Raw genomic sequence first — 23,116 nt, 5'->3', positions numbered from 1 at the left:
AGCAGTACAGTTTACTCTTCATTGCTGTCTGGTAACCAGGAACAGGCTATAAAAGCAGGTCCAGCCGATGATGACCATGTGACAGGTGTGAAGAAGGTAAAACATTGGTGTCATCTGCAGATTTAGCCGCCATCCCAGTCATACTGAGGTTTGTAAAATCACTAGGGGCGTAGAAAAGATGAAGGTCTATTCCCGGGATGGGGGAGGTGGGTCCTAAGCCAGACATCATAGGTTTAAGATGAGTTGGGAATGATTTAACAGGGACTTTTTCACACAGAGTGGTTTGTATGTGGAATGAGTTGTCAAAGAAAGAAGTGGTGCAGTTGCAACATTTAAAAGATGTTTGCACAGGTAGATCAATAGGAAAGGCTTAGAGGGATATGGGCCAAACACAGGCAACTGGGACTAGTTTAGTTGAGGATAGCTGGTCAGCATGGACAAGTCAGGCTGAAGGGTCTTTTTCTGTGCTGTATGACTCTATGACTCTAGTCATGGATGTCAATTGTAAATGTTGAGGCTCCCATACTGACCCATGCAAGACCCCAAAGCTCACATCCTCACTCAGGCAAAACTCCATTTATACACACTTTACTTCCTGTTAGTCAGTCAATCTGAGCCAGAGCGTTACCTCTTACATCGTGAGTTTACATTAACTGGAAAAACCTTTGATGTGGCACTTTATCAAATGTCTTCTGCAAAACTCTAGCTAAACATATCAACATTCTCCCTTTATCCACTTCAAAGAACTCCAATTGGTTCAAAAGGATCTCTCTCTGATTAAAACTGAAAGATTCTTCCTGCTCACCTTCTGTTTATTCTAAATGCACAGTTATAATCTCTTCTCACAGCTTGACCAGGCAGATATCAAACTCCCATCCAGAGTTTCCTGTTTCCTCCTCTCTCCTGAATAAAGTGGTTACATTTGGTATGTTCCAGTCTAATAAAACCTGTCCCGAAGTTTGGAAAATTAACGCTAGCGTATTTACCACCTCATGAGCCACTTTCATCTCTAGGAAAAACTGTATCCGGACCTGGAAACTTGTCGGCTTTCTGCTCCACCAGTTTGTTCAGTACCACTTCCCTTATGATTATAACTTCATCCAGTTCCTCTCTCCCTTCCTCCCGCTGAAGCCATTACTGGGACATTTTCAAAATCCCTGATAGTGAAAGCAGAAGCAAAATATTTGTTCACTTCATCCATCATTCCATTATTATCAATGCTCCTCATTCTCACTGTCAGAGACCAACACTCACTTTCCCTTCCACTTTTCCTTTTGAAATACCTAGAGAAGCTCTTGCTCTCCACTTTTAAATTTCGAGCTAGCTTTCTCTCTGATTCTAATGCTCTCCTTCTGATTCATCTCACAATCATTGCCTGCCATTTTGACCAATCATCTGACTGGTCATTCACCTTTGCATAGTTATATGCTTTTCTTTAAGTAGGATCCTTTCACTGACTCTTTTAATTAATTCTTGATGGTGGGTTGAACCATTAGAATTTTTCTCTAAAAGTAGGAATATACTTATTCTGTGTGTGCTGAAATATTCCATTTTAATAACTCTTCCTCCACTACATTAATCATCTCCCAGACCACCCATAACCTCATCCCCTCAGGTGACCTCCCACCCACAGCCTCCAACCTCATTGTTCCCCAACCCCGCACTGCCCACTTCTATCTCCTTCCCAAAATCCACAAACCCGCCTGCCTTGGTCGACCCATTGTCTCCACCTGCTCCTCCCCCACTGAACTCATCTCCACCTATCTGGACTCCATTTTCTCCCCCTTGGTCCAGGAACTCCCTACCTATGTCCGTGATACCACCCACACCCTCCATCTCCTTCAAGGCTTCTAATTCCCTGGTTTCGAAACACCTCATCCTCACTATAGATGTCCAATCCCCGCATATTTGCATTCCTCATGTAGACGGCCTCAAAACCCTCAGTTTCTTCCTGTCCCGCAGGCCCAACCAGCCCCCCTCCGACATCCTCATCCACCTAACCAAACCCGTCCTCACCCCCAACAACTTCTCTTTCAATTCCTCCCACTTGCTACAGACAAAGGGGGTGGCCATGAGCACCCACATGGGCCCAAGCTATGCCTGCCTCTTTGTAGGTTACGTGGAATATTCCGTCTTCGCAGACACACTGGCCCCAAATCCCACCTCTTCCTCCGTCACATTGATGACTGTATGGACGCCGCCTCTTGCTCCCACAAGGAGCTTGAATAGTTTATGCACTTCACTAACACCTTCCAACCCAACCTCAAGTTCACCTGGACAATCTCTGATATCTCTCTCTCCTTCCTGGACCTCTGTCTCTATCTCTGATGACCACCTCGAAACTGATATCTATTTCAAACCCACTGACTCCTACAGCTACCTAGAATACACCTCCTCTCACCCCGCTTCGTGCAAGAGTGCGATCCCCTACTCCCAATTCCTCTGCCTCCGCTGTACACTCCCAAAATGTGACACTCCACTCCCACAAAGCCCAGATGTCCTCCTATTTCAAGGACTGCAACTTGCCTCCTCAGTAATCGAATAGACTGTCAACCTCATCTCTTGCATTTCCTGCATCTCTGCCTTCACACCCGCTCAGCCCAATAAAAACAAAGACAGAATCCCCCTTGTCCTCAAATATCACCCCACTAACCCTCGCATTCTCCACCACTTCTGCTACCTACAATCCGACCACACAACCAAAGAGATATTTCCCTCCCTGCCCCTATCCGCCTTTCGTAGGCACTGCTCTCATCACGACTCCCTCGTCCGCTCCACACTCCACACTAACACAGCACCTCCAGCATCTTTTCCTGTAACCGCAGCAAGTGCTGCTCCTGCCCCTACACCTCCTGCTCACCTCCATTCAAGGCACAAAACAAACCTTCCACCTTAGACAGGGGTTCACCTTCACATCCGTCAACTTGGTCTACAGCACCCACTGGTCCCGATTTGGTGTCCCCTACGCCGGTGAGACCAAGCGGAGACTCCGAGAGCATTTTGTAGATCATCGGCACTCTGTACACGACAAACGACAACACCTTTCAGACGCAAACCATTTTAATTTCCCCTCCCACTCCCTGAGTGACATGTCGATCCTGGGTCTCTTCCAGTGTCACAATGACACCACCCACAAACTGGAGGAGCAGCACCTCACATTCTACCTCGGGAGGCGATAACCTGATGGCCTAAACATAGACTTCACCAGTTTTAAAATCTCCCCACCCCGGCCTCATCCCACGTCCAACCCTCCCTCTCAGCACCGCCTCCTTGACCTGACAAAACCTGTCCATCTTCTCTCCCACATCAATGTCCAATCCCCACCACTGCCTACCTGCACTCACCTATTACCGTCCCACCTACGTTTCCCAGCCACATCCCTCCTCTCTTTATTTATTTCTGATTTCCCTTCCCCTTCCCCATTTCTAAAGAAGGGTCAGCTTTCTTGCTCCTCAGATGCTGCTTGGTCTGCTGTGTTCCTCAAGCTCTACACCTCGTTATCTCTGACTCCAGCATCTGCAGTTCTTGCTATCCCTTAGCCTACATGCTCGTTCACCTCAATGCTCTCAGCTTCCAGCTCATTTAGTTATGATTCTTTAAATTACTGATCTGAGACGGAATCTTCTCTTTTTCATACTGGATCTAAAATGTAATCATGTAGTTGCTGCTACTTGGAGGTACCTTTACTCTGAGGTCATTAATTAATCCTGTCATGTTAGAGAATAGCAAGGCTAAATGATCTGCTCTCTGGTCAACTCCAAAATGTGCTACTCTCAGAAAATTTTTGGACAGCATTCTCTGAATTCCTCATTGAAACCTTATTGTTAATCTGATTTTTCTATTTATATGTGGATTAAAAGCACTCATGATTATTGCTGCCCCTGTATCGCAGCACCTAATATTTCTTCTTGTGATCTTTTCCTACATCATAGTTACATTTTCTATTGGTGGCTGGGGGTGGGGGAGGGGAGCCTCTATAAGTGAATTCCTCATTTCCATCCAATCTATCCACATGTTGATCTCCTGAACCAAGGTCATGCCTAAACATTGCACCAAAGCCATCATTGATTTATCATGCAATCCTGTCTCTGCCTTTACTGCGCTTCTTATACTGACAAGGCCGGTCGGGAAGGAATGCACTTCAACCATACAAGAGAACATGACATTAAAGCCCCAGACAGCAGCACAGAGAACTGACACCAAATAGCCAAGAGCAAAATCTAAATTTCTAGAAGATTACACTATAACAAGATCTATAAGATTGATTAATAGATAGATAAGACAGTTTCTAAACAGCTAAAACAGCATGAGTTCTTAACCTTCCGAATGTATAAATTTTACAATCTCTATGTCCGTATCACTAACTCTGATGTTACCCAATATTTCAGTGTTTTCGCCTTCAGTCTACGAGATTTCACTTCAGATATGAAAGATAATTTGTGCTATCACTTCAGGAGCAGTGTTGTTTGAAAAACTCAGTGTGTAGATGGTTCAAAGGTTGGGGTTATGAAGACTCTCCTGTCCCCAGAGGAGGATATTATTGCTCACTGTGTGACCTACTCTAGCTGTAACTAAACCTATGAGGTATCCTCAAGTCAAACGAATGTACGCATTTCCTTTGTGTTACATTGAGAAACACAAAAGCCCACAACAGTGAACAGGACCAATATATTTGAGAGGAATGCAATAAGCCGATGAGGGAGAAGGGAATGGAGGATCCATGATAACAAAGTGTCGGGCTGGATGAACACAGCAGGCCAAGCAGCATCTTAGGAGCACAAAAGCTGACGTTTCGGGCCTAGGCCCTTCATCAGTGAGGGGGATGGGGAGAGGGTTCTGGAATAAATAGGGAGAGAGGGGGACGCGGACCGAAGATGGAGTTACAAGAGAGTTGCAGTGGGAGAGACATTCCCTGAGGTTGGTCCATAGGGAGGAGGGTAACTTCTTCAGGTTAGGCATCCCTGGAAGAGACTTCGCAGTGAGGTTAAAATTGTATCAGAGATAATGGGAACTGCAAATGCTGGAGAATTCCAAGATAACAAAGTGTGAAGCTGGATGACACAGCAGGCCAAGCAGCATCTCAGGAGCACAAAAGCTGACGACCCTCTCCCCATCCCCCTCTTTGATGAAGCGTCTAGGCCCGAAACATCAGCTTTTGTGCTCCTGAGATGCTGCTTGGCCTGCTGTGTTCATCCAGCTTCACACCTTCTTGTCTAGGATTCTCCAGCGTCTGCAGTTCCCATTATCACAGGGAGTGGAGGATTCTGGTTTTGATGACAGGAGGACATAAACAGCAGATCCTCAGATAGCATCTTTCAATCCCCTGACATTTCCATCTAGAACATAGAACATAGAAAAGTACAGCATAGTACAGGCCCTTCGGCCCACGATGTGGTGCCATGGAATAATCCTCATCCAAAAATAAAATAACCTAACCTACATTCCCCTCAATTCACTGCTGTCCATGTGCATGTCCAGCAGTCGCTTAAATGTCACTAATGACTCCGCTTCCACGACTTCCACTGGTAAACTATTCCATGCGCTCACAACTCTCTGGGTGAAGAACCTCCCTCTGACATCTCCTCTATATCTTCCTCCTAACACCTTAAAACTATGACCCCTTGTGGCAGTCAATCTTGCCCTGGGGAAAAGTCTCTGGCTATTGACTCTTTCCATGCCTCTCATTACCTTGTACACCTCGATCAGGTCACCTCTCTTCCTCCTTCTCTCCAGTGAGAAAAGTCCGGGCTCAGTCAACCTCTCCTCGTAAAACAAGCCCTCCAGTCTAGGCAGCATCCTGGTAAACCTCCTTTGTACCCTCTCCAAAGCCTCCACATCTTTCCTATAATAGGGCGACCAGAACTGGACACAATATTCCAGGGTTTTGGTCTCACCAGGGTTTTGTAGAGCTGCAGCATAACCTCGCGGCTCTTAAACTCGACTCCCCTGTTAATGAAAGCCAAAACACCATCTGTTTTCTTAGCAACCTTATCCACCTAGGTGGCAACTATGAGGGAGCTATGCACTTGAACACCAAGATCCCGCTGTTGCTCCACACTGCCGAGAATCCTGCCTTTAATCCTATATTCAGCATTTAAGTTCGACCTTCCAAAATTTATCACCTCACATTTATCCAGGTTGAACTCCATCTGCCATTTCTCAGCCCAGCTCTGCATACTGTCAATGTCTTGCTGAAGCCTGCAATAGCCCTCGATACTATCAATGGCACCTCCACCCTTTGTGTCATCAGCAAACATACTAACCCACCCCTCAACCTCCTCATCCAAGTCATTTATAAAAACTACAAAGAGCAGAGGCCCAAGAACAGAGCCCTGCGGGACACCAATCAGCACTGACCTCCAGGCAGAATACTTACCATCTACAACCACTCTCTGCCTCCTGTCAGCCAACCAATTCTGAATCCAGACAGCCAAATCACCCTGTATCCCATACCTCCTGACTTTATGAATGAGCCTGCCGTGGGGAACCTTATCAAATGCCTTGCTGAAGTCCACGTACACCACATCCACTGCTCGACCCTCGTCAACCTGTCTCGTGACCTCCTCAAAGAACTTAAGAAGGACAAGGGCAGCAGGTCTATGGGAACCAGCCCCTGCGAGTTCTCCTCCAAGCCACTCACCATCCTGACTTGGAAATGTATCACCATTCCTTCACTGTCACTGAGTTCAAATCCTGGAATTCCCTCCCTAAGGGCATTGTAGGTCAACACATAGCAGGGGGACTGCAGCAGTTCAAGAAAGCATCTCACCACCACCTTCTCAAGATAAATACTAAGTGAGGTAAATTCTATGCAATCCAAATAATAGAGAATAAACAGTCAGGGAACATTAAAGGGAGTTTTAGTGGTGGCCCTGGGAGAGGAGAGGACAGGGTCACCTCAATCTTATTGAGTACTTGGTTCTGGGGGTGATGCTGCAGGAGGTGGATGAGAGGCTTTGAGAAACAATCTCAATTTGAGTTTTGAAGTTTATATTCGTGTTTGTGAAGGCTGTGGAACAGTTTAAGCAAATAACAGTGTCATGTGAATGTGTCTGATGTGAGCCAATCTAATCAGGTTCAACAAAGCTATCAGGAAGAATGGAGTAGGAATAGTGATTTTGAATAAATTATCACACCAATGTTGGGAACTAAAGCTTTGGTTGGATTTTAAAAGTAAAATTCAGAATGATTTGGGAGTTTTTTTTTACCACTGACCATGGTTTTATCTGAGCTCTCAATCCACTGACAGCAAAACTACCCATCTCATAATTTACTCACCACAGTGTCTCTCATCTGAGCCATCCAGGCAGTCTGCAATCCCATCACAAACTGAGTCAGAATCTACACAATCCAACGACTCACACTTGAATTGATCGTGAAGACAAAGAACTCGAAGAATTGGGGGCAAGCCCTCCCAGAAAGTAGTCGAATAGCCCGCAGGACCTCGAGGCAACAAGAGAGATTGAGTGTGTCAGTGACCGAGAGGGAGCGGCAAACAGAGAGAAAGAGAGAGAGAGAGAGAGAGAGAGAGAGTAGAAGAATCAAAGATTGAGAGACAGAGTGTCAGAGAGATCAGACACAGGGAGAGAGATTAGCCAGTTAGAAAGAAAGAGAGAGTGTGTCAGGGAAAGATCATAGAGAGCAACCAGAAAGGCAGAGAGTTAAATCAGAGAGAGGGAGAGAGATTGTATCAGAGACAAGAGAGTCGAGAGAGACAGAGAGAGCATGTCAGGGTTAGAGACAGAGAGAGGGAGAGGGAGAGAGACAGAGAGAGGGAATGCTCCTCATCTAGCAGCTCCTATCTTCAACCTGACCATGTCACTCACCTTCAGTCATTTTTCCCAGTTTGTTCAACCATCCTGTTATTCCCTTGTAGTTCTCACCTTCCCACGCTCACATAACTTACCTTTCTTCGCCTAGCACCTGACCACTCTTCACCTCTACACCTGATGTACAAAGTGCCCATGCCTCGTGTGATCTCACACTGCCCCCGGGCCCCTCTTCCCATGGTCCCCAACGTCACAGATACCCATCTTCAGCCAATTCTATTCCCTCCACGTGATAGCAAGAACATGTGGAGACACTGGATACTGCAAAGGCTACGGGTTCTAACAACATTCTGAAATAGTCCTGATGACCAGGGGCGGCACAGTGGCTCAGTGGTTAGCACTGCAGCCTCACAGCGCCAGGGACCCGGGTTCTATTCCACCCTCAGTGGCTGTCTGTGTGGAGTTTGCACATTCTCCCCATGTCTGCGTGGGTTTCCTCCGGGTGCTCCAGTTTCCTCCCACAGTCCAAAGATGTGCAGATTAGGTGGATCGGGCATGCTAAATTGCCCGTAGTGTTCAGAGATGTTTAGTTTAGGTGGGTTAGACATGGGAAATTAGGGGAATGGTTCTGGGTGGGATGTTGTTCAGAGGGATGGTGTAGACGTGTTGGGCTGAATGGCTTGTTTCCACACTGCTGGGATTCTATGAAAATTTGCCACTCCCCAAGCTAACTCTGCCATCTCCCTGACAATGTGGAAAATCGCTCTGGCATGAATGTACATAAAAGCAGGCCAATCCAACCCAATCAATTACTGCCCCAACAGTCTCATCTCGATCATCAGTAAAGTGATGGAAGTTATCATTGACAGTGCTATCAAGCAGCACCTGCTCAGTGACACCCAGTTGCATTCCGCCAGGGCCACCCAGCTCCTGGCCTCATTACAGCCTTGGCTCAAACATGGACAAAAGAGCTGAATTCCAGGCGTGAGATGAGAGTGACAGCCCTTGACATTAAGGTTGCATTAGACGGAGTGTGGCATCAAGGAGCTCCAGCAAGTCTGGAATCAGAGGGTATCTGGAAAAATCTCTCTGGCGGTTAGTCTTACTTGAAACACAGGAAGATGGTCGTTTTTGTTGGAGTCAATCATCTCAGCTCCAGGACATCTCTGCAGGAGTTCCTCAGGGGAGTGTCCTCAGCCCAACCATCTTCAGCTGCTTCATCAATGACCCTCCCTCCATCATAAGGTCAGAAGTGGAGATGCTCGCCAATGGTTACACAACGTTCAGCAACATTTGTGACTCCTCAGACACTGAAGCAGTCCATGTTCACATGCAACAAGAACTGGGCAAGTTCCAGGCTTAGGCTGACAAGTGGGAAGTGACATTCGCGCCACACAAATGCCAGGCTATAACCATCACCAATAAGAGAGAACCTAACCATCACCTCTTGACATTCAATGGTGTTACAATCACTGAATCCCCCACAACCTACATCCTGGGGGTTATTATTGACCAAAAACTCAACTGGACTCACCACATAAACACTGGCTACAAGAGCAGGTCAGAAGCTGGGAATCCTGCAGCAACTAACTCACCTCCTGACTCCCCAAAGCCTGTCCCACCATCTCCAAGGCACAAGACAGGAGTGTGATGGAATACTCCCCACTTGCCTGGATGAGTGCAGCCCCAACAACACTCAAGAAGCTCAATACCATCCAGGACAAAGCAGCTGCTTGATTGACTCCACATCCACAAACATCCCACTCCCTCCACCACCGACACTCAGTAGCAGCAGTGTGTACAACCTACAAGATGCACTGCAGAAATTCACCAGAGATCCTCTCACAGCACCTTACAAACCCAGGACCACTTCCATCTAGAAGGACAAGGGCAGCAGATACATGGGAACACCATCACTTCTAAAGTTCCCCTCCAAGCCACTCACCATCCTGACTTGGAAATATATCGCCGTTCCTTCACTGTCACTGGGTCAAAATCCTGGAATTCCCTCCCTAATGGTATTGTGGGTCAACCCATAGCAAGAGGATAACAGAGGGTCAAGAAGGCAGCTCACCACCACCTTCTCAAGGGCAACTAGGGATGGGCAATAAATATCCGACTGATTCCTGGAAAAGCAGGACTGACGTATGAGTGGGGCTCAGTTGGTGAGGTTTATATTCACTGGAGTACAGAAGGATGTGGGGTGGGTGGTGGGGGGAGATCTGATTGAAGCTTCCAGAATACTGGGAGGCCTGGATACAGTGGATGTGGAGAAGATGTTTCCACACAGTAGGAGAGATGAGGACCCAAGAGCACAGTCTGAGAGTGGCCTTTTGGAGCTGAGATGAGGAGGAATTTCGTCGCCAATTAACATGTGGAACTCATTGCTGCAGTAGAGGGCAAACTATTGAGTGCATCAAAGACAGAGATAGTTGGGTTCTCGATTATAAGAGCATCCAGGGTCATGGGGAGAAGGCAGGAGATTGGAGTGAAGAGCCATGTCAGCCATGAGCGAATGGCAGAGCAGACCTGTTGGGCCAAATAGCAACTCAGGCAACCACCTAGAAACCAGTAGCTATTTCAATCCCACCGACTCGCACAGCTACCTACAATACACCTCCTCCCACCCACCATCCTGCAAAAATTCCATCCCGTATTCCCAATTCCTTCGGCTCTGCCACATCTGCTGCCAGGATGAGGCATTTCACTCCCGTACATCTCAGACGAATTTGGAAAGAATTCTGAGGGATAGAATTTATGCCTATTTGAAAAAGCATAGCGTGATTAAAGGGAGTCAGCACGGCTTTGTGAGAGGCAGGTCATGCCTTACAAATCTAACTCAGTTCTTTGAGGAGGTCACGAGACAGGTTGACGAGGGTCGAGCAGTGGATGTGGTGTACGTGGACTTCAGCAAGGCATTTGATAAGGTTCCCCATGGCAGGCTCATTCATAAAGTCAGGAGGGGTGGGATACAGGGTAATTTGGCTGTCTGGATTCAGAATTGGTTGGCTGACAGGAGGCAGAGAGTGGTTATAGATGGTAAGTATTCTGCCTGGAGGTCAGTGCTGAGTGGTGTCCCACAGGGCTCTGTTCTTGGACCTCTGCTCTTTGTAGTTTTTATAAATGACTTGGATGAGGAGGTTGAGAGGTGGGTTAGTATGTTTGCTGATGACACAAAGGTTGGAAGTGCCATTGATATTATCGAGGGCTTGCAGGCTTCAGCGAGACATTGACAGAATGCAGAGCTGGGCTGAGAAATGGCAGATGGAGTTCAACCTGGATAAATGCGAGGTGATGCATTTTGGAAGGTCGAACTTAAATGCTGAATATAGGATTAAAGGCAGGATTCTCGGCAGTGTGGAGGAACAGCGGGATCTTGGTGTTCAAGTGCATAGCTCCCTCAAAGTTGCCACCCAGGTGGATAAGGTTGTTAAGAAAGCATATGGTGTTTTGGCTTTCATTAACAGGGGAGTCGAGTTTAAGAGCCGCGAGGTTATGCTGCAGCTCTACAAAACCCTTGGTGAGACCACACTTGGAATATTGTGTCCAGTTCTGGTCGCCCTATTATAGGAAAGATGTGGAGGCTTTGGAGAGGGTACAAAGGAGGTTTACCAGGATGCTGCCTGGACTGGAGGGTTTGTCTTACAAGGAGAGGTTGACTGAGCTCGGACTTTTCTCACTGGAGAGAAGGAGGAAGAGAGGTGACCTGATCGAGGTGTACAAGGCAATGAGAGGCATGGATAGAGTTGATAGCCAGAGACTTTTCCCCAGGGCAGTATTGACTGCCACGAGGGGTCATAGTTTTAAGGTATTAGAAGGAAGATATAGAGGAGACGTCAGAGAGAGGTTCTTCATCCACAGAGTTGTGAGCGCAGTTTGCCAGTGGTAGTCGTGGAAGTAGAGTCATTAGTGACATTGAGTTATTGAGGGGAATGTAGGTTAGGTTATTTTAATTTTGGGTTACGATTATTCCACGGCACATCATCGTGGGCCGAAGGGCCACGACTGTGCTGTGCTTTTCTATGCTCTATGTTCTATGTCCTCATTTTTCAAGGACCGCAACACCCCCCCCCGCAGTGGTCGAGAACGCCCTCGACCGTGTTTCCCACACTCCCCGCAACTCATCCCTCACACCCTGCTCTCGCAATAGCCAACAAAAGAGGATCCCCCTCCTCCTCACATACCACCCCACCAACCTCCGGATGCAACGCATCATCCTCCGACAATTCTGCCATCTACAATCCGACCCCACCACCAAAGACATTTTTCCATCCCCACCCATGTCGGCCTTCCGGAGGGACCACTCTCTCCGTGTCTCCCTTGTCCGCTCCACACTGCCCTCCAACCCCAACACACTCGGCACCTTCCCCTGCAGCCACAGGAAGTGCTACACTTGTCCCCACACCACCTCCCTCACCCCCATCCCAAGCCCCAAGATGACTTTCCACATCACGCAGATGTTCACCTGCACATCCGCCAATGTAGTATACTGTATCCACTGTACCTGTTGTGGCTTCCTCCACACCGGGGAGACCAAGCAGAGGCTTGGGGACCTCTTTGCTCAGTTCGCAATGCACAACTGCACCTCGCAGTCACGAACCATTTCAAATCCCCTTCCCCTTTCCGCAGACAACATGTCCATCCTGGGCCTCCTGCAGGGCCACAACAATGCCATTCAAAAGTTGCAGGAACGGCATCTCATATTCTGCTTGGGAACCCTGCAGCCCAATGATTTCACAAGCTTCAAAGTCTCCCCTTCCCCCACTGCATCCCAATACCAGCCCAGCTCGTCCCCGCCTCCCTAACCTGTTCTTCCTCTCACCTATCCCTTCCTCCTACCTCAAGCCGCACCTCCATTTCCTACCTACTAACCTCATCCCGCCCCCTTGACCTATCCCCTCCCTACCTCCCCACCTACACTCACCTCTACTGACTCCATCCCCACCTCTTTAACTTGTCTGTCTCCTCTCCACCTATCTTCTCCTCTATCCACCTTTGGTCCACCTCCCCATCTCTCCCTATTTACTTCAGAACCCTCTCCCAATCCCCATCTCTGATGAAGGGTTTAGGCCCGAAATGTCAGCTTTTGTGCTCCTGAGATGCTGCTTGGCCTGCTGTGTTCATCCACCTTCACACTTTGTTATCTCGGATTCTCCAGTATCTGCATTTCCCATTATCTCTGGCCTAATTCTGCTCCTGGGTTTCATGGTCTTATGGTCTCATACTCGACCAGGTACGTGCAGAAAGGATGTTCCCAATGACAAGGAAGCCCAGAACCAGGGGTCACAATCTATGGATACAGAGTGAACCATTTCAGGGGGAGTTGAGGAGGAATATCTTCACCCAGAAACTGGTACACCTGTGGAATTCTCCGCCACTGAAAACAGTTGAGCCCAAAGCATTGAATATTTTCAAAAAAGAGTGTGGGTTCTTGGGGTTTAAAGGATAAAATGATTTGGGGAGAAAGTGGGAACAGGGCACTGAGTTGGAAGATCAGGAGAGCAGGCTTGAAGTGCCAAATGGCCTATTTCTGATGCTTTTATGTTAACTGGATCTTTGAAATGGTCCAGCAAACTGCTCAGATTACAACGCATCATCCTCCGACACTTCCGCCATCTACAATCCGACCCCACCACCCAAGACATTTTTCCATCCCCACCCCTGTCTGCTTTCCGGAGAGACCACTCTCTCCGTGACTCCCTTGTTCGCTCCACACTGCCGTCCAACCCCACCACACCCGGCACCTTCCCCTGCAACTGCAGGAAATGCTACACTTGCCCCCACACCTCCTCCCTCACCCCTATCCCAGGCCCCAAGATGACATTCCACATTAAGCAGAGGTTCACCTGCACATCTGCCAATGTGGTATACTGCATCCACTGTACCCGGTGTGGCTTCCTCTACATTGGGGAAACCAAACGGAGGCTTGGGGACCGCTTTGCAGAACACCTCCGCTCAGTTCGCAACAAACAACTGCACCTCCCAGTCGCAAACCATTTCCACTCCCCCTCCCATTCTTTAGATGACATGTCCATCATGGGCCTCCTGCAGTGCCACAATGATGCCACCCCAAGGTTGCAGGAACAGCAACTCATATTCCGCCTGGGAACCCTGCAGCCTAATGGTATCAATGTGGACTTCACCAGTTTCAAAATCTCCCCTTCCCCCACCGCATCCCAAAACCAGCCCAGTTCGTCCCCTCCCCCCACTGCACCACACAACCAGACCAGCTCTTCCCCTCCACCCACTGCATCCCAAAACCAGTCCAACCTGTCTCTGCCTCCCTAACCTGTTCTTCCTCTCACCCATCCCTTCCTCCCACCCCAAGCCGCACCCCCATCTACCTACTAACCTCATCCCACCTCCTTGACCTGTCCGTCTTCCCTGGACTGACCTATCCCCTCCCTACCTCCCCACCTATACTCTCTCCACCTATCCTCCTTTCTCTCCATCTTCGGTCCACCTCTCCCTCTCTCCCTATTTATTCCAGAACCCTCACCCCATCCCCCTCTCTGATGAATGGTCTAGGCCCGAAACGTCAGCTTTTGTGCTCCTGAGATGCTGCTTGGCCTGCTGTGTTCATCCAGCCTCACATTTTATTATCTTGGATTCTCCAGCATCTGCAGTTCCCATTATCTCTGCTCAGATTATGAATTGCCATAAGGAATGAAACTGGACAGTTCCCAAACTGCAGCTGGCAGTGGGCTCATTGTTAATTTTCAACAGATTTCCATGTACACAGTAAAGAAGCAACACCAAGCAAACACAAGGAACTGTAGTTAGGTCACACATCAACAGAGATGTGATTGAACATCAGAATGAAACCGCAGAGCAGGATGGGAAAATGAGAGGGAGAAGGAGAGACAGGTTGAGAGACACCAAGGGGGCCAGGTTGAGAGAGGAGACCAAGGGCGGCAGGTTGAGAGAGGAGGCCGAGGGGGGCCGGTTGAGAGAGGAGACCAAGGTGGGCAGGTTGAGAGAGGAGACCAAGGGGGGCCGGTTGAGAGTGGAGACCAAGGGGGGCCGGTTGAGAGAGGAGACCAAGGGGGGCCAGGTTGAGAGAGGAGACCAAGGGGGGCAGGTTGAGAGAGGAGACCAAGGGGGGCCGGTTGAGACAGGAGACCAAGGGGGGCCAGGTTGAGAGAGGAGACCAAGGGGGGCCAGGTTGAGAGAGGAGACCAAGGGGGGCCAGGTTGAGAGAGGAGACCAAGGGGGCCAGGTTGAGAGAAGAGACCAAGGGGGGCCGGTTGAGAGAGGAGACCAAGGGGGGCCAGGTTGAGAGAGGAGACCAAGGGGGCCAGGTTGAGAGAGGAGACCAAGGGGGGACTGGCTGAGAGAGGAGACCAAGGGGGCCAGGTTGAGAGAGGAGACCAAGGGGGGCCAGGTTGAGAGAGGAGACCAAGGGGGGACTGGCTGAGAGAGGAGACCAAGGGGGGCAGGTTGAGAGAGGAGACCAAGGGGGGCGGGTTGAGAGAGGAGACCAAGGGGGGCCGGTTGAGAGAGGAGACAGTGGATGACAGTCTGAGTTCTTACTTCCTGGGCTGAGAGTGGTTGATCCTGTCTCTGGGCTGGGCGCTGGCACAGGGAGCTTTCCAGAAGTGGTTGGTTCTCCTGCTGGTGTATGTTCTGTTTGGGAGCTTGGCCGACTCCAATCAGGGACTCCTGCTGGGGTGACAGTCCATCCTGTTCCTGAAATACAAGAACCATTAATTTATAAACACCGCAAACATCAAATACAATGAGAGACAAATTAGAGAGTCCGACAGAGTCAGAGATCATCAGGTGCACAGAACATGATTCAGAGAGAGAGAGAGAGAGAGAGAGTGATAGGTACAGAGAAAGAGACAGAGCATCTGACACAAAGAAGCTCAGGGGAACAGAAGGATCTTGGGGTGCTTGTCCACAGATTCCTGAAGGCAGCAGGACAGGTTAATTGGATAGTTCAGAAGGTATAGGGGACATGTGTCTTTATCGGTTGAGGGGTAGATTATAAGATCAGGGAGGTAATGTTGGAGCTATCCAGGACTTTGGTCCATGCCACAGCTGGCATACTGCGTGCACTCCTGGTCCCCACACTAGAGTGGGCGGGGGGATGTGATTGTACTGGAGGGGGTGCAGAGGAGATTCACCAAGATGCTGCCTCGGGTGGAGCAAACCAGCGATGAATGGAGGCTGGGTAAGCTCGGGCTGTTTTCTTCAGAGCAGAGAATGTTGAGTGGGGAGGGACCTGACAGTGGTGTGTAAGGTAATGAGGGACACGCAGTGCGGGTGGCAAGTAGTTATTCCCCTTAGCTGAAGCATCAATAACAAGTGGGCATCATTTTAAAGTGAAAGGCGGGGGATTTAGAGGGGTCTTCAGGAAAAGGTTTTGTACCCAGAGGGTGGGGGTCTGAAATGTACTGTCTGGGAGGGGACTGAGGCAGGAAAGCTCAGTCTAGTGAGTGTAATGAGGTCAACCAGGTGGATCTCATAGAATTTGAGTTCCCCGACTGGGGCTGTAAATCTGGTCCAGTCAAGGAGCCCTGGCTGACAGATTTAAACAGGAATGTCACAGGATCTGTTCTCCCTGAGAGTTGGTTCAGAGGGAACTGGGCCAGGGTTAGGACTCTCCCTGTGTAAGTAAATGTGGACTTGTGGTCGTACGAACTGCCGATGCTGGAGTCAGAGACAACTCAGGGTGGAGCTGGAGGAACACAGCAGGCCAGGCAGCATCAGGGGAGCAGGAAGCCTGATGTTTCAGGTCGGGACCCTTCTTCAGAGCCTCTGTTCACTCTGAGAGCTGCCTCTGAGGAAGCTGGATCAGTTCTAAAGACTCTCCCTGTGTAAGTAAAGGGTGACTTGGTGCTGGGATATCAGCTTCTGTGGAGTTATTTTACTCACAACCTTTAAAAAATAATCAGATGAGCACTTGAAGTGTCATAAGTTTTCAGGTTATGGGGTTGTGCAGGCAAGTGGGACTGTTGTGGTTTCACAGCAGATTCTGTCAGTGCAGACTTGTGTGGTTCTACAATGACCTGGCAAAGAGACAGTGGGGCCAGGACTGGACACGGGGTGCACATCAGGGACAGGGAGAACGACTGGCAGCTACCACCATCCTCATATTGTCAGGATTTATATCAATCTGCTGAAGGCAAATGCCTACATTACACTGGCAAAGGCAGGGGAGGGGTATTGGTGGCAGCTGGGTGACTGTCTCAATGGCAGGTGCTGAGTCCTCTCTGAAGATCAGAAAACCCATGGCTTTAAAACATTCAGAAAACTGACTGCAGCAATGTATGTGACTAGAGATCTACAAATTAAACAGGTAGGTGGCAACGTCAGCTTCCTACTGCTTACAAAACAACTGCTAGAAGCCAGAAGCCCAAACGCTCACCTGTAAGAAAATAAAATGAACAGATAACTTGCATTGCTATTTATACATTGAAAGGTGTCTTAAGGCAGTGAAGGAATTGCACCTCTCTGTATTAAAAGTGTGACCCCTTACTTTGAGATTATGCCTTCTGGCCCGAGAGTCTCCCACAATCTCCAACGCCAAGTCCCCTAAGAATTTTGCAGCTTTCAATAAGGTCACTTCCCATTTTTCTACATTCCAAAGAGTACTGGGCCAGTTTATTCAACCTCCTCTCCTCAGACAGCCCCTCCATCGCTGGCACCAGAGTGGTGAGCCTTCTCTGGGCTACCTCCAATGCGAGTGTCTCTTACCTTAGCTCAGGGATCCAGAACTGTTCACAGTATTCCAGCTGTGCTCTGACTAGTCTCACTTCCGGAAAGTACTTAATCTTATCAAAGCTTTCCTATGTCTCGACTCCATTCCCTTTGGAAAGAAGCCTCACATTCCATTTTTCTTACCTATGTCCCACTGAACCTGGATTTGTCATTCATGCACATGGACTCCCAAATCCCCCTCAAAACGTTCTGCAGTCTTTCTCCATTTTAACAATATTCAGCTCCTCTATTCTTCCTGACAAAGCGCATAGCCTCACATTTCCCCACAGTATATCCGACAGCCAGCGGTTACCCCATCACTGACCCCATCTCTGTCCCTCTGCACACTCTGTGGGGTGTGCATTTAGATTTCCAGTATCTTTTCATAACGTCCCATGAACAAGTTTAGTCGATAAAACTCGGTCGCGTTGGAGCAGATTAGGATTCAATGACAGTGAGAATCAGGTACAGAGTGAGAGAGGGAGGAAGAAAGTGAGAGCATTAGAGAGAGATGGAGGGAGGGAAAGAGAGAGGCTGTGTCAGGAGGGGGAGGTGGTAGGGGGTTGGGTTGGTCACCGAGGGGTCACTCACCACATCCCTGTTCATCAGAGAAGTCATTGCAATCAGGGTGACCATTGCACAGAGCTGTCTTCGCATTGACACATTCGCCTGTCCAACATTGGAATTCTCCAGGATCACAAAGACTGGGATGGACACTGGTTCCCACGGAGATTTGCCAATCTGCTGTTTGAGAGATGGTGGAGGATCTTCCTGAGGAAGGAGTGGGTCTTTCTGATACAGTCCTCAGTCCAGGTTCCCGATCTACATATTAACATCAAACATCTCATTAAACAAAGGCCCAAAGTCAGAGAAAAGTCTACAGAAACTGGAAGAGAGAGAGGGGGAGGGAGATGTGAAGAAATAGAGAGAGTAATGGAAGATGACGAAGGATGGAGAGAGAGAAAAAGAGAAAGAGAAGTGAGAAAAGGGGAAGGTGAAAGCAACAAAGAGAGCAAGAGGGAGAAAAACAGACAGTGAGAGAGAGGTAGAGAGAAGACAGCAGCTGGTGTAGGCCATTTGGCCCATCAAACCTGTTCTGCAACTCAATATGTTCATGGCTGGTCTGATTATGACCGCACTTCCATTTTCTTGCCAAACTAAATAACTGGGCAACTCGCCTTCCCCTGAAAACCACGCACTCTCACCTACTCCCGAAAACCACGCACTCTCACCTACCCCCGATAACCCGGCATTCTCACCTACCCCCGATAACCGGGGACTCTCACCTACTCCCGATAACCGGGGACTCTCACCTACCCTCCATAACCCGGCACTCTCACCTACTCCCGATAACGTGGCACTCTCACCTACTCCCGATAACCCGGCACTCTCACCTACTCCCGATAACCCGGCACTCTCACCTACCCCCGATAACCCGGCACTCTCACCTACTCCCGAAAACCGGGCACTGTCACCTACCCCCGATAACCGGGGACTCTCACCTACTCCCGAAAACCGGGGACTCTCACCTACTCCCGATAACGTGGCACTCTCACCTACCCCCGATAACCCGGCACTCTCACCTACTCCCGAAAACCGGGCACTCTAACCTACCCCCGATAACCGGGCACTCTCACCTACTCCCGAAAACCGGGGACTCTCACCTACTCCCAAAAACTGGGGACTCACACCTACCCCCGATAACCGGGGACTCACACCTACCCCCGATAACCCGGCACTCTCACCTACCCCCGATAACGTGGCACTCTCACCTACCCCCGATAACCCGGCACTCTCACCTACCCCCGATAACGTGGCACTCTCACCTACCCCCGATAACGTGGCACTCTCACCTACCCCCGATAACCCGGCACTCTCACCTACCCCTGATAACCCGGCACTCACACCTACCCCCAATAACCGAGCACTCTCACCTACTCCCAAAAACCGGGGACTCACACCTACTCCCGAAAACCGGGGACTTACACCTACCCCTGATAACCCGGCACTCTCACCTACCCCCGATAACAAGGCACTCTCACCTACCCCCGATAACCCGGCACTCTCACCTACCCCTGATAAACCGGGCACTCTCACCTCCCCCCGATAACGTGGCACTCTCACGTCCACCCGAAATCCGGGCACTCTCACCTACCCCCAATAAACTGGCACTCTCACCTACCCCCGATAACCGGTCACTCTCACCTAACCCCGATAAACGGGCAATCTCACCTACCCACGATAACTGGTCACTCTCACCTACCACCGATAGCCCGGCTCTCTCACCTACCCCCGACAGCGTGGCTCTCTCACCTACCACCGATAGTCCGGCACTCTCACCTCCCTCCGATAAACGGGCACTCTCACCTAACCCCGATAGCCCGGCTCTCTCACCTCCCTCCGATAACCGGGCACTCTCACCTACCCCCGATAGCCCGGCTCTCTCACCTACCAGCAATAGCCCAGCACTTTCACCTACCCCCAATAGCCCGGCACTCTCACCTTCCCCCGATAGCCCAGCTGTCTCACCTACCCCCGATAGCCCAGCTGTCTCACCTACCACCGATAGTCCGGCTGTCTTACCTACCACCGATAACCCGGCACTCTCACCTACGCCCGACAACTGGGCACTCTCACCTAACCCCGACAACTGGACACTCTCACCTAGCCCCGACAACCGGGTACTCTCACCTAGCCCCGACAACCGGGCACTCTCACCTAACCCCTATAACCGGGCACTCGCACCTACCCCCGATAACCCGGCTCTCTCACCTACCACCGACAGCCCGACTCTCTCACCTGCCACCGATAGCTCGGCTCTCTCACTTACATCGATAAGCCGGCTGTCTCACCTACCTCCGATAGCCCGGCTGTCTCACCTACCACAGATAGTCGGGCTGTCTTACCTACCACCGATAGCCCGGCACTCTCACCAACCCCCGACAACCAGGCACTCTCACCTAACCCCAACAAACGGGCACTCTCACCTAACCCCGACAACTGGGCACTCTCACCTCCCCCCGATAACCGTGCACTCTCACCTACCACCGATAGTCCGGCACTCACCTCCCCCCAATTACCCGACACTCTCACCCACCACCGATAACCCGGCACTCTCACCGACTCCCGATAGCCCGGCACACTCACCTACCCCCGATAACCCGGCACTCTCACCTACCACCGATAACCGGGCACTCTCACCTACCCCCGATAGCTCTGCTCTCTCACCTACCACCGATAGCCCAGCACTCTCGCCTGCCACCGATAACCTGGCTCTCAAGTACCACCTTCATGAAGCTATCAGAGGCACCACGAGATGGTACCAGACTGAACCAAAGTCCCAGACTAACCACACAAACACACTTCAACTGTGGCAAGGCTTACACAACATAACAGGCTACAAAGCAATGTCAAGGGGAATCACTGGTCACATTGCTGCCCTCCCTGATGAGCTCCAGGCATTCTGTGCTCATTTCAAACAGAAGGGTCAGGGAAATGATGTCACCTGTCCCATCACTCTTGGGTGCTCCTGTATCCACAGCTATCACTGCAGATATCAGGTTGACCTTCTCCAGGGTGAACTGAAGAAAAGTGACAGGCCTGGATGGAGTCCCCGGAGTGCACTCAGATCCTGTACGGACCAGCTGATGGGAATAGTCACCAACATCGTTCATCTTTCCTTATTTTGGTGTGAGCTTCCAAACTGCTTAAAGAAGACCACCATCAGCCCAGGGAAGAAATACCAGGCAGCATGCCTTAATGACCACTGCCCAGCGACTCTGACATCCATCATTATCAAATTCTTCAAGTGGTTAGTCATGGCCCACATCAGCTCCAGCCTCCTAGAATACCCTGATCCATGACTATTCACCGATAGTCACAACAGGTCCACAGCAGATGCCATCTCCCTGGCCCTACACTCATCCTTGTGGGACATCTGGCCAACAAGGACGCCTCTGTCAGGTTCTTAATTATTGCCTTTAGCTCTGCCTTCAATCCCATAATTCTAACCAAACTAATCTCCAAACTTTGAGAGTAGGGCTCTGCAACTGGATCCTTGACTCCCTGACCCACAGGCCACAATCACTAAGGATAGACAACAGAATCTCCTGCACAATCATCCTCAAGGCCAGTGCCCCACAACGCTGCTGAGTCAGCTCCTTACCATACTCCTTATACACTCAGGATTGCGCGGCTAAATTCAGCTCAAACTCCATTTTCAAATTCATAGAGTGTCGCATCTCAAATAATGATGAGACGAGTACAGGAAGGAGATAAACAGCTTCGGGACATGGTGTAAGCGCAACAGTCTCTCCCTCAATGTGGGCAAAATGAAGGAGCTGATCATCGAATTCAGAAAGTGGAGTGGGGGGCATATCCCTGTCTGTCTTGATGGTGCTGGGGTGGAGCTGATGAGAGCTTCAAGTTCCTGGGAGTGAATATCACTATCAATCTGTCCTGGTCCGTCCATATTGACTCTATTGCCAAGAAAGCACAAGAATGCCTCTTCTTCCTCAGGTGGCTAAGGAAATTCAGCATATCGACAAAAAGTCTTCCCAATCGATGCACCATAGAAAGTATCCTATTTAGATGTATCACAGCTTGGTACAGCAACTGTTCTGCCGAAGACTGCAAGAAACTACAGAGTGTAGTGAACACAGTCCAGTCCATGATGCAAACCAGCCTTCCTTCATTTAGCTCCATCTAAGCTTCCTGCTGAATTGGGAAAGCAGCCAACATCAAAGACCTCTCCCAATCCAGTTACATTCTCTTCCAACCTCTTCAATCAGGCAGAAGATGCAGAAGTTTGAAAACATGTATCAACAGTTTCAAGAACAGCTTCTTCCTGTTGTTATCAGACTCATATCAGAGTTGATCTTTCTCTGCACTTACTTTGCAGCCTCAACATTATATTCTGCATTCTGTTCTTTTACCCTGATGTTCTTATGTATGGTATTATTGTCCCCGTCTCCCTAACGTGTCCTTCCTCCCACCTATCCCCTCTTCCCACCTCACGGCCCACCCTCTTCTCCTACCTACATTCTATTCTATTACCCTGATGTTCTTATCGAAGGTATTATTTGCCTGAATAGCACACAAAACAATGCTTTTCACAGTATCTCGGTACATGTGACAATAATAAATCAAATCAAAATCAGATGGTACACACTGCTGTTACTGAGCGTCGGTGGGTGGAGTGAGTGGGATGTTTGTGGATGTGGAGCCAATCAAGCGGCTGCTTTGTCCTGGATGGTGTTGAGCTTCTTGAGTGTTGTTGGGGCTGCACCCATCCAGGGAAAGTGGGGAGTATTCCATCACACTCCTGACTTGTGCCTTGGAGATGGTGGGACAGGCTTTGGGAAGTCAGGAGGTGAGTTACTTGTAGTGAATGTTTGTGGATGTGGAGCCAATCAAGCGGCTGCTTTGTCCTGGATGGTGTCAAGCTTCTTGAGTTTTGTTGGAGCTGCACCCATCCAGGAAGGAGGGTAGATATAGGGGAGACGTCAGAGGCAGGTACTTTACTCAGACAGAGGTGGGGCGTGGAATGCATTGCCGGAGAGGGTCGTGGAGTCGGCCTGATTAGGGGCATTTAAGCAGCTATTAGATAGGCATATGGATGATAGTATAAGGTAGGGGTGGAA

General features: G+C 49.6%; 1 protein-coding gene across 1 annotated transcript in view; it reads right to left on the bottom strand.

Moving 5' to 3' along the window:
- sspo (SCO-spondin) overlaps window positions 1-23,116 on the bottom strand; it is a 517,250-nt gene that overhangs the window by 291,804 nt on the left and 202,330 nt on the right. Inside the window, exons 48-50 of the mRNA XM_059646360.1 lie at window positions 18,066-18,296; window positions 15,303-15,458; window positions 7,279-7,443 (exon numbers count right to left, since the gene is read on the bottom strand). Of these exons, the coding sequence (XP_059502343.1) occupies window positions 7,279-7,443; window positions 15,303-15,458; window positions 18,066-18,296 (552 nt within the window). The remainder of the gene's footprint in view (window positions 1-7,278; window positions 7,444-15,302; window positions 15,459-18,065; window positions 18,297-23,116) is intronic.

Source organism: Stegostoma tigrinum, chromosome 5 (genome assembly GCF_030684315.1).
Source record: "Stegostoma tigrinum isolate sSteTig4 chromosome 5, sSteTig4.hap1, whole genome shotgun sequence".
Lineage (NCBI taxonomy): Eukaryota > Metazoa > Chordata > Chondrichthyes > Orectolobiformes > Stegostomatidae > Stegostoma > Stegostoma tigrinum.
The sequence above is the reverse complement of the archived record's forward strand: the minus strand, read 5'-3'. Positions and strand labels throughout refer to the sequence as shown.